Source organism: Rattus norvegicus, chromosome 17 (genome assembly GCF_021556685.1).
Source record: "Rattus norvegicus strain SHRSP/BbbUtx chromosome 17, alternate assembly SHRSP_T2T, whole genome shotgun sequence".
Lineage (NCBI taxonomy): Eukaryota > Metazoa > Chordata > Mammalia > Rodentia > Muridae > Rattus > Rattus norvegicus.
The window spans coordinates 34,905,237-34,918,341 of record NC_141550.1 but is presented as its reverse complement, the minus strand read 5'-3'; the positions used below and the strand labels follow the sequence as shown (position 1 = coordinate 34,918,341).

General features: G+C 41.3%; 1 protein-coding gene across 5 annotated transcripts in view; it reads right to left on the bottom strand.

Moving 5' to 3' along the window:
- Positions 1-13,105, bottom strand: part of Cdkal1 (CDKAL1 threonylcarbamoyladenosine tRNA methylthiotransferase) — a 553,071-nt gene that overhangs the window by 229,913 nt on the left and 310,053 nt on the right. For all 5 annotated transcript variants that reach the window (XM_087591039.1, XM_087591037.1, XM_087591038.1 and 2 more), the window contains 1 exon segment: positions 2,053-2,219. In XM_087591039.1, coding sequence (XP_087447165.1) covers positions 2,053-2,219 — 167 coding nt within the window.

Below are 13,105 nucleotides of genomic sequence, written 5' to 3'. Positions count from 1 at the left end.
CTGAATTTTGTCAACACTACTTTAGAATCTGGATCAACTTTTCTTTCCAATCTAAAGAAATTGGCATGTTACATCCACTGTGCATCAGTAAAGCCCATCCCCCTTCCTAGCAGAGACACATCTAGCGCATCGGCGGGCCTCTGCCATGGCAGCCTCACACGTACTGCAAACACCGCGAGACTGCCATAGTTCCGCTTTAACTGAGAGCACTTGCTTTCCTCAAGTGTTAAGTCAAAGTGTTAAGTAGACGTTGACATGCTTGTGACTCATTTTAAAATAGCAGATTATAATCAGCCGACACCGTATGAAGCATGAAAGTCATTCTCTAAATCACATGGCTACAGATAGACTGAGCTCGGAAAATGTGAAGAAGAAACCCGAAACATCTAGTCCATATATTACATTACCAGTTTGTCATCAACCCTCGGAGGATCTCTAAAATATGCTACCAATATTAAGGTTGCCATATAAAAAATCCTCCCAACCAGCTCATTGAAATACTTCTTAAAAGATTTATTGTATGAGTGTCTGTGGTGTGCGTGTATGGGGGGGTGTCAGAGGACAGAAGAGGGCATCATGGAATACACTGGAAATGTAATTATGGGCAGATTGGAGCCATACAGTGTGGGTGGTGTGAACCAACTCTGGAGGAGCAGTAAGTGTTCTTAATTTCTGAGCCATCTCTCCAGATCCCCCACACCTTCTCCCAAGTAATATTGTTTAAATAATTATTGGCATTTCAGGCAGTAAAATTTAGCAACTATGGTTGCTTTTAGCCTGTTGAAACGTAGTACAAAGAATATCCTTAATGAAAAACAAAGCTTGTTTCCTTACTGTGCATGTGACTAGCTTGGGCTTGGGTCCCAGACTCTGGAGCTACAGTAATATTTCTCCAATAATAATTGTGGATCCTAAAATGTTTTTTCCTTTGGAACAATTGCTCCTTTGTCCACCATCTTTGCTTGGCCTTATGTGGAACCTGCCATCAGATACCACAGAGCCTTGGACATGTGCCTAATTTTTTCTAGTTTGACATTTGGATACCTAATCTAAAGGTCAAATTCTGATGTATAGAAGTTTCTAAACCATGCTTCCTCCTTTGCTTACAGATGAATCCTGAAGTTTCAATTCCTGCATTCCTTTGAATTTACTCAATCCCTAACTCTCTCCAGAAAAAAAGATAAAACTGGGATACAGCACCTTTACAAACAGTTAAAATAGTCAGCATAAATATTAGTCCAATATATTTGCAATTCTCAACTAGGAAGGGTCTCAAGTTGGGGGAAACCAAAAGGTTTAACTGTTGAAAAACAAACTAAAAGATCACACACACACACACACACACACACACACACACACACACACACACAAAAGCAGCAAAGAACCCTGGCAGGGTGCCAGGGGTTAACTAACTTAAGCAACATTAAATAATGATGGCTATGAGAAGGACTGGAGAGATGGCTTGGTAGCCAAAGCATCTGCTCCTACTGCAGAGGACCTAAGTTTACTTCCCAGCAACCACATGGAGTAGCTCACCACCACCTGCAACATTAGCTCCACCCTTTCCTGCCCTCCCTGGGACCCTTATGCAAGTGGTATACACTAATCCAGACATATATAAAAACAGTGAAGTGAAAATAAAGTGCAAAGTATGGTAACTCAAACCTACAGCCGCAGCGTTATAGGCTATACACAGAGGAAAGGCAGATCTCTGAGTTAGAGACCAACATGGCCTATACAAGTTCCAGGCCAGCCAGATATACACGCATACCCACTTGCACATACACACATACATGGTGTGCACCCATACCCACATGTGCATGATCACACATGTACACACACACACACACACACACACACATCAAATAATGAGGAAGTACATAAACATCAATGGGATAGAATAAAAGAGGAACTTTGCAAGTCTCACTCTCTCTGAGACCAGAGACACACGGGACAATGGTTCAAAATGAAGCTTATATGATGATCCGGAGGCTACCACGTGGTCTGTGATGGGGACATCTGTGTCAGCATGTCAATGTGATTTTCCCTTACCTCCAGATGCTCTAAAATATACGGTGGATTTGTCATGCCAAGCCTCAGCATGGCTCCCTCAGGAATCACTTCCACCAGCTTCCACAGGAGTGTGGGGAGATCTGTGCCAATGTCTCTGCCATAGGCCCCGGTGTCCTCGCTGGTCAGCCATATCTCACAAACACCCTCTGTGAATTAAAGAGGATAATTAACAATCCCTCACCATACAGCTGCTCACCCTTTTTAATGCAGTATTTTTCAACACTATTATGCAGGCAGGACGGGCATTCAATTGCAGAGAGAAAGCAGCTTATCCCTCTGTGGCAGTGGGTTATTAAGTTCATTTTATGAACACCAGAGAGTTTCAACAATGTCATAAATCACCAGTGTGCCCTATGAAGTCATTAACATTCACAGCCAATCAGTTCAAGCACGCTTCTCCAAAGCACTCTGATCAAAGCAAGAGCTTTAGACCCACTCAGAGAACACTCATTGAACACCATAAGCCCAGAATGGAGACAGTTCCTCCCCAGAATGGGAACTGGGAGCAGACAACTCGGTAGGCAGCCTGTTACCAATTCCCCCACCCCCAATGTCAATTATAGTTAAGGATTATCTCACAAGTTATTGATTACAAGAAACCCATTTTTCCCATAGTAACTATTTTAATCTCTCTCCTTTATTCAATTAAAATAATTCTTTGTTTTCACATTAAAAAAATAACCATGGTTGTATAAAACCTAAGTGGCTGCCTTGGAAACCCTTTACTAATTGGTTCAGACCTTAAGAAAGATGATTGGGGCTGGGGATTTAGCTCAGTGGTAGAGCGCTTACCTAGGAAGCGCAAGGCCCTGGGTTCGGTCCCCAGCTCCGAAAAAAAAAAAAGAACCAAAAAAAAAAAAAAAAAAAAGAAAGATGATTGATTGATTGATTGATTGATTTATGTTTTAGGGAATCCTATCTTCAAATGCTGTGGCTTGAGCTTAGATGGGCAACATATGCCAGGAAGCTGAGGCAGGAGGATTGTCCTAAGTATAAGACCAATCTAGATTTCAAACTTCCGGGTTAGTCTGGACTATAGAGCAAGCCCTTGTCTCAGAAAGTTGAACTAAGTAAGCAGCTAGTTACAGCTCACAATAGGACCCCTCCAAAAAACACAAGAAAATACTACTGGACCACCTAGTGCTATTAAAAATAAATAAGATAGAACAGGCAACAGCCACACAGAACCTTCCTGAACCCATATTCAGTGAGAGGATTAGCTGATATTAAAAGGCCAAGTGATTCAAAAGACTAAAGTAAACAAAATGAGTGTGAAGTTAGTTCAGGCTCAGTTTATCCCTTGCTTATGAAGACCTCAACATACAGGGGCATTAATGTATTCTCCAGTGGGAAACACGAAGGAAGTTTCTAGAAACACACCTTAAAATTTCCACTTCATAACAGAATTTCAAAGAATATTTCATTGTAATAGCCAAGAGGCAACAAATGTGACTTCTTTGTGAACAGAATAGATTCCAATTGTAAAGAAGAAAGCCCACAACGGAGCTTTTAATTATCAGCAACGTGACCCACAGCTCCGGAAACTATTCTTTCTTTAAATAACATATATGTATATATATATATATATATGTATATATATACATTACGATTATTATTTTCAAACCTGCAACAATAACTATGAGCACGACTCAGGGGACCCAAGGTTAGGTGTGAATGGTAGCTCAGGTTTCACTTAGAGAATCAAGAATCAGCAACAAGAACAAAACCTATCCAGAAGAAGTTCAGTTAAAAACAACAACTGTGGGTGTTTTTAGTATTAAAATCAGTAATGTAGCTGAGTGTGGTAGGGACACCTTTAATCAGAAGGCAGAGGCAGGCAGATCTCTGAGTTGGAAGTGAGGCTGATTTGGATACTGAATTCTAGACCAGACAAAGCTACACAGTGAGACCTCGGCTCAAAACCAAAACCAAAAATATAAACAACATTAGGATTGTCTTATGTGCTTCCTCCTTTTGAATGTACAGCTTCCAGAAATAATAAGCCCCAAAGAAATACGTGTGGCATGTAAGAACATTGCCTTTAAATTCATTCTATTTTCTCTATTTAACATGAAGTATGCCAATACCTGTCCACCTCAAGGCTCAGGGAGCACAATGTCTAATGGGCAGGAAGAACGTAAGAGAAGTGTGCTATGAGATGCTGTCTTTGAGCACAGTGGCCTTCTGAGGCTGCCCGCACAAGCAGACACCAGTCAGCACTCCAGCAGGCAACAGAAACTCACCGGGTTACACACTCAGAAGAGGAAAGGTCATGAGGACAGCAGGTGGCTCATCCAGGGGATAAAGACGGGAATGTGACATGGGAGGTAGAGGAAATAAATAACCAAAAATGCAAGAAGCTAGTGGAAATGAAGTGGTCGTCTATGTACAATTCTACAGAAAGGGACACAGCATTGAGAAAGGAAAAATGGCTGTCACATAGATTTGGTACAGAATGGTATTTTTTAAAATCTCTTCCTCTTTTTGAAAGGTCAGGACTTGCACATCCCAAACTCCTCCTCTCTGTGTCCTAGGACAAAAACTCTCACCTAGTGACTAACTTGAAGCTTGGCTCTGCTCTTCTTCTCCAATTCTGGGCTCAGTCATGAAGCAGACCACCTGTACTTTTCTAATTCTGAACTGTGAGACAAGAGGAGGCTCAAGTCTAGCCCACTTGTGGGACAGGAGAGGTGACACTCCTGCTTGTCTCAAAACAGAACAATCATTGTGCTTCTCATTATATGATCAAGCTATGATGTATATACATGTATGAAATTGTCAAAAAATAAAAAGTCTCTTTAAAAAATTGTTCCAAGTAATGGTGTTGTCCTGATTTTAAAATTCTGTATGTCACTCATGCAAGTCCAGCTCTTTTTAAAGACAGGTTTCATGTACCATAGCCTGGCCTAGAGTGCACTCTGTAGCTGAGGATGGCTGCAGACTCATGGTTAGTATCCTGTCTCAGGCCCCAGATAATAAGACCGAACTACCAAGTCAGGACTCATACAACCTGCTTTAAAGAATTTGGAATTTCAAAAATAGAAAATCTCCAAGAAGAAAGATGGTCAAGTAACAACGTAAACACATTTTTTTTTTTTGGTTCTTTTTTTTTCAGAGCTGGGGACCGAACCCAGGGCCTTTCGCTTCCTAGGCAAGCGGTCTACCACTGAGCTAAATCCCCAACCCCGTAAACACATTTTTAAACATTCTAAGAGAGGTTATAAAAATAGGACATTAACTGTGATTTTCCAGTTACTGGCATTTGAGCAACACAATGTGAATATTTTTAAATGAAAAGAATCTTAATTTATAATTTTTCCATCCAAATGGTTCCACGTATGCCTTATGTAGAGAGAGCAAGATCCTGGAACAGTGCCTTTTCTGTTGTCTGATGAATATAGAGGGGAAATCACTCTGGACAGAATGGGAATAGCATCCGCTGGAGAGAACAGTAGTCTGCTGCCACACTGCGAAGGTGGGGAGCAATAGCCCATGGAGGGGGTGCGACTTCAAATTATATCACACAGGGGAAGCAGCGGGAAAACTAAATCACCACAACAGAAGCAGCAGTTTCTATGTCCCTAAGACAGAGACTGCTACAGTACACAGGCCAGAGGAGACTATGTGAATGGTAAGCCCTGGCCTTGACAGTCCTGCCCTGCCGTATCAATCCAAAAGCCTGTCAAAGACCTGCTATGGATCAACAAGCTTCAGACTTTGTAAGGCTATCTTTCTATCATTCATAATAGTGAGAGGGGCTGCCTCACACTTCTTACCACCATGAAGCTATTAGGAAATGAAAGTAGAGCAAGGTGGAATCCCCAGTCTCATGTTTGGTGTTCCCTGAGTCTCATGATTATGCATATTGTAAACGGTCTGTGCCAGGCTAAGCTTGTGCATGAATGTGATGGGGAACTGGGACTGCAGTCAATGAAAATGGGACTTACGCTGACGAACAGACATGTCCATGTCTGCAAACTTAGTTGGCAACACTTAAAGACAGCAGTGCTCGCCTAAATGGCTCCAATCCATCAGGACTTCAGGTACTCAAGTCTTTATTTGTGCCTGTCTAATGTGTGCCCATAGCTGATACAGATAGTGATAAAGCTTCTGTAGTCTAAGGCTGTCTATCACAGAGGCACTGTTGGGGCAGTGGGACAGATATATGAACCTTTCTGTTCACTTCTTGGGGAGGAGCAGGGCTGGCCTGAAAGCCTACAATGCCAGCCCCAAAGGGACAAATCCAGCTGCACTGGAACTTAACTCCAACTTTGAAAACTAAGAACATAACATGAAAAACAGAAGCATGAGTGACTGAGAGAAGCAAATGCTCCACTAGCAACTCCCGTGCCTGTAAAAGCAAATATGAACAAAACCATGCAAGCTAGCACGGTTTCCTAAAAAGAAGCTTTCCCTTTTCCTAGCCCATTCCACCGTACGTGCTCCACTCATTTCCCCAAACAGTCTGTCCACCCGACAAGCTGAAGTGTGCCAGGCTCATCAGATCACAGCAACCTTGCAGACTGCTTTGATAAACATCCTGAGGTAAGGACGGATGAGATGCACTTTGAGCAGGAGACCCCTCTCAGTAACAAGGTAGCCATCAGAACCCGGTATCATCTTTCCTGACCGAGCAAGAACTCAAGAGGCTACACTCCCAACACTGGCTACTTCTTTCCGAGTGGAGACAATGCCAACAGCTGGGTTCGCACCTCTGCACCACAGTAAACTGAGACGACAGAAGATGGGAAACACAGAGGCATAAAGGGTTAATAAAAATGATCATATCCTCAATAAAATATTTTTACAACAAAAAATCCTGTTCATAAGAAAAATGGTAATTTATCAAAACTCAACTCCAAAAGACTCTTATGAGTACCATCACAAATTAAAACACGGATGCAAATCAACTTACTCTGTTTCAAAAGTGATGTCTCTAATAAATCTCGATTTATCATTGGGGAAAAGTTCCACCACAAAAAAGTGGTTCCAATTATTCTATTGTTAGAAAACTTGAAAAACAAAGATTATAGAAACGTTAACTAGAGGAGCTAAAGAGATGCTACAGTGGTTAACAGCGCTCGCTGAACAACCCTGAGGGCTGGAGTTCAGATCCCAAAGCCTACAGAGCAAGCCAAGCATTCCAAACATTCCTATAAGTCCAGCTCTGGAGAAGTAGAGACAGGAGGATTTCCAGGAGTTCATGACTTCTATACTGGCCCAGACAACATGGGCCCCAGGTCCAAGGAGACACTCTGCCATAAGGGAAGAAGAAGAGGAATGTGATAAAGGAAGATACTAACTACATAGTCTCTCCTCAACATATATGTGTGCCCCCAAAATGCATGTGTCCATACACTCACACACAGGAGGTAAATATGCTCATCTCAAAAACTACAGCATAAAATAGTGATTGGGGGAATCTTGATTAAAAGGTAATAAAGTGCAATGCCATGACAATTGTAACACTTAGCATGTGCACTGGATGGCAGAGAAACCTACACCAATTTCAAGTTAAGACTATCATCTCAAAATCTGCCACACTTCCCTTCCTCTCCATCTCTTGGGTTTGCCCTCCATTCCTGTCTTTCTGACTTTCCCTTCCTCTCGGTGGTAACATTTGATTTGTTCCTCACCATTTCATTCTAGACTTCTTACTCACAATAAACCAATATGGAATTTGTTCTATTTATATATATACTGTATTAAGTTACCCAAACTTGCCTCTTCCTGGTGTATGGATTGCTGTGCATCTTAGATTATGAACTTTTTCATAAAATTTACCTTGGAAAGTTCACAATCAACTGACTGTTGCTTAAGCACCAGAAGGATCCTGAGTAATGACGTGGACAGTGCACCCCATTCATCCACTCATTTAAATAGACACTTCAGATCCTGAACTGACATCCAAAAGTTCTATGTCTTTATTTTACACTGGGGGTGGGGAAAATAATCTTATTTGAAGAGAACATCATAGTAAGACTAGCATAGAAATGCTAGGGGCCAAAGCTTTAGTTTTGGAAGCAAAGTCTAAGTGTGCAGCTCAGGATGCCCACAGACTTAGTGTTCTCTGCCTAAGCTCCTGAGTACTGAGATTACAGGTGTACACCTTGGTTGACCCTTCTGTTATCAATGGTCTCCGGGCTGGGTGTTTCTGAGTTTCAGGCATCTTTTTCATGAACTGTAGAGACTCACAAAGATAGCAAAAATGCCGGTGAAGTACCCTGTAGAGAGCTGCAGGCTCCAAGTAAGGTTTACTCCAGAGTCCCCAGTCATGGTCCCAGGCTTCTGTTTGTGTGTCTACGAGCAGGACTTGCTGCTTAGGGTACAGATGTGATCTTGACAGCCTTGGCGAATGTAAGTCAGTGTTCCTAGAACATGGCTTTGTCTTGTTAATATGATTTTAACTGTATGCATGCCGACTATGCGTAGGCATAAGCTGACAATTAAGGAATTTTTCCTGAAAGTTCATTTGGAGGAATTACTTTGTCTGACTACAAAAGCACCCCCAAACCAGTCCAGCCTAGGTCAAGACAATGGCATCAGATCCTGAATATGCTTCAGGATATATATGGCAAGATAGGTGAAGTGACTAAGAACTAATAAGCAAAAGTAGGTCAGTGAGAGCCACTGCATCCTTGAAGAGGATGTGCTTAGGGATGCACTTGCATTCAAGGCTGGTAAGAGTCTTAACTTGGTAGGTGCTTTGTTGGAAAAGCAGTTAATATTGTGAATCAGGCCAAGTTCAGTCTCATGTTGGTGAGCTACCCCTGCCTTTGATTGCCCCATGGAATTTTATATAAATGGTGAATTCTTCATGAAAGTCTAACTCATAGATCACCATAAACACACACACACACACACACACACACACACACACACACAAAATAACTGTTTACCTGGTTCTCTAATGATATGCTTACACTAGATTTTTACCACCACCACCCCAATCTGTGAACTAAACTATGCTTGTGTAGTCTATCAAAAGATTCCCCAACCAGTAAAATATTTATGCTGTCTTCCAGATGGTGCCAGCTGCAGCTTGTCCATGGCTCTGCAAATCAGACCTGCACCTTCTAACCTGCTTCTGCAGGGAAACTTACTGATAAATAATGCCCCCCGTGAGGTTGGAAAGATAAGGCCATTTAAAGGCCCGGCTGGCCACTCACCAGGTGCCCACAATGACAAATGTGGGACCTCTGAAATCCTGGGCAAATTGTTGGCTCAGGCCACATTAATGATGACACAAAATTCAACTGAAAGGGAATACTATAGGAAGATGCATTAAAGGGTACATAAAATTATTTTAAAACTTAAAACTAGGAAAACTGATGATGCACACGGCCTCCCCATCCACAGGCAAGGGTGCATCTTATAATGCAGGACACCGACGGAGAGAAACAAGGGAGCCATGAGTTCCCAGCTGATCTGGAGAGATCTGCCAGAGGAGAAAGGAGCAGACTAAACAGAGCCCGATACCCCAGCTCACTTTCAGAGAAGGGCGTTAGAAAGTTAGCATTCACAGCATTGAACACTTGGAGACAACCATAGAGACATCCGGACTTAAAGTGCAGCAAATTCTTGCCACCACTCTCCAGCAGAAGGATGGTCTGAGCATGTGCAGGACAATCAGTCCCAAGGTGAGAAAAGCAAATATGAGAAAGCAGCAGACTAAACTTCTAGGACAACACAGATGACTAAGAACAGCTAAGGTCCCCACAAGCAACAAGACAGACTGGCATGGATTATCAAACTGAGTTTTTATCAGGAATTATATAGAATTATACGGAATTATAAAGAAAATTTCTGTTAAAAATAAATACTGCTCTGGACTTGTATGAAGAGACCTTAAAAGCCTTAAAACAATCAAACTGCTTTCAAAGACCTTAACTATATAGAAGAATGAATCTTAAATAAATAAATAAAGTAACACAGCAGACCCAATACTCAATAATGAGCAATCCAAAATGTCTAGCACCCCCAGAAATACCAGACATGTAAACAAGGAAAGAAATGTCGACTGAGTTCTTGTCTGGTCACAACCCATCAGTAGGAATAGTGGGGCAAATGACGGGATCCCCAAAGGGCAGGAAAGAGCTCCTGTAAGCACAACCTATACTTTGACGGATGTATGAACACTGGAAGATGGTGCACCCAGACTTTTGTCATTCAGAGGAACGAGGATCGTGAGGATTCTGATGTTCGCCTTACATAGATCTTTCTAGAGCAGTAGGGGGGTCAGAGGAAACAATGAGGAAAGCAAGAAAAAAGGCAGAAGGCAAGCAGGAAGGAAGCAAATGAAAAAGAAGGAGGAACGGAGGGAGAAAAATACACAAATACATGGGGAAATAAGAAAGTAACTGCATACAGACAGAAAGATGAAAATGAGAGTGTTCTCAGGGTCCACATAGCCAGAATATAATTGGGAAGAGATGCAAAGTTGGGGATAGGGGGAGAGCCTGGAAAATAATTACTGGATGTAACACGGGAGATGGAAGAAAAATAACAAGGCTCTTCAGACCAACCACACAGTGGGACCGTATTACCTGCAGACCTGCAGACCTGGTCATCACCACCACCACCACCACCAGCAAAGATCTTTAAACTGAAGAAAAACCATGAACAAAAGATGATAGCAGATGAGAGTCAGGAGTGCTAAGTGTGTGGCCCTTCACATAAAATATATGTTAATTGTAATCTCTTGACAACGTTGGTGTGCTAAAGCGACACTGAGAACACTGACACTATGACAGTGGTAGGAATAACTCACGAGAGAAAGCCAGGGAATATGTGATTACGCAGAGTTATGACTAAAGTCTGTAACCAGAACAATGTACCATTGGAAAAAAAAGACTTCGATAAGCTATGGGTGTTAGTTAAGTCCTAAGGAAGCTGTCAATCAAAGAATAAAACAAATAGGTATTGCTAACAAGTAAAAGTGGAAATAAAATGAAATTCTAACACACTGCTTTTAAAAAAAAAGGCAAAAATAGCCGGAAGGAAAGAGACAAGACATGGCCATAGCAAGCCTCATCTAATAGGATGGAGATTTGGATGACGAGGGATTCATAGCAGGTGCCACAAACAACTTTCCCTGTTTCTTTTAAAACTATTTGAAGTAAATGTGATACAATGTTAAGATGTGACACCTGGTAGTTTTTAACTGTGCTAACTTAGTTTTTTCAAATTGTAAACAAGTCTTACAATTTTAATGACAATGATCTGACTGAACTTTGTTGAAGTTCATCACGTTTCTATTTTATAAAACACTTAGGGCTCTGTAAGCATAATTAGGAGCAAGTGACCTTTACTAAATCCTTCTTATTAATTTCTTATTAAATATCATCTATATAAGCTAATTTAGAGAGCTAATACTCATATTTTAAAATAGAATGGTAATGCTCCTCTAGCCTGAGGGTGGAAATCAGAATGACATTTTAAAACTATCTCCTCAGAAGAGATAAAAATGAACATTTCTCGTCATCAATAACTCAAGGTTTTAGGCACATGCCTGTCATCTCAGCACATGGGAAGTGGAGCCAAGAAGACGTCAGGTTCATGGGCACGCTTGCTGTGAGCGGGGATAACTGTGAGTGTGTGAGCACCAGCTCTCCTCACAGACTATTGTCAGGCTTACTAAAACCACCCACCCCATTCTATTTTTAATACTGTGTGTGATACTCCCTGGTCAATGTGTGTGAATTTTAAAAAATGATTGATATTTTAAATGACTACTACCTAGGTAATAAAGATTTTAGTTCATTTTCACCACAAGATCAGAAAGGTTGTCCCAGGGCTGTACAGTAACCAGAAGTGGAGCCTTGATAAGAATTAATCTCTTTACTTTCAATAAAACACCCCAATGGCCTTTGTTTGTGGTGGTGGGGAGGGTCATTTTAGTGACTCCAGAAGACCATCTACAGAACGTTAGCTGTAACCACTGCAAGAGGATAAATCTAGCAACTAGAACATGAGAGGGAAGCTTGGTAAAGTGAAAAATGAGGAACAGCGAAGAAAACCCAAACAACTCGATGCCATGACTGCTGTAAGTGGCTAAGCGGGCACTGTGCTCGGACTCCAACCACAGACTGGCTGAGCAGGGCAGGGCAGACGGGCCACAGAGGTGGCTTCAGCAAAGTATGCTGGAGTTGAAAGATTTAGGAGGAAACCAAAGGTGTAAAATATTTAAGGCTCTCTAATATCGACTGCACGTTTCAACAATTACATGTTAGAAATATCAAGTTAATTCAAATTCCTGACTGACATACATTCAATCTGTATTCTTCAATTTCGCATGAGGTGGCCATTAGAGCATTTCAGTTGCACAGGTGGCTGTCACACTTGAAAATACTTAGAACTCAGAACTGCCTGCAATGAAACTCTGTGACACTTAACAGACATTTCAGTCCCATCACGGGGCAGCCAGTAACAAATGGCACTTTCCTCTACACCTTAGCAAACAGAAACGGACAATTACATAGCTGTGTGATCGTGAACCCCTACATCTCAAACATTTTATAGTTCACCCTCTTTTATTTGTCTTTGTTTTGACATCATTTATAGAACATCTCAAAATTATATTACTGGGGCTGGGGATTTAGCTCAGTGGTAGAGCGCTTACCTAGGAAGCGCAAGGCCCTGGGTTCGGTCCCCAGCTCCGAAAAAAAGAACCAAAAAAAAAAATTATATTACTAATAGAAAATAAACACTCACAAACTCCTAAGTCTACAATACTATTGTGCATTATCTTTAACTCGTTTCTCTCAAAGAAAAATAATCAAATGGTATTAACAAAGTAACAAAATTAATTTAATGTACATGAATATTTATAATCTCTCAATCCCCTTCCATAGAATCATTATGCAAAAATGTACCACGTTTCCCTCTGTTTCTGTAGCCATAATATTACTGTGGCATTAACTATAATTTGTAAACAAAATAGAGTGCTTATGATAATTGCTTGCTCTGGCCAAAAATTAGCCAACTATAGCAAAAGCATTTTCATTTGGTTATTTTTTCTGAATGATTTATT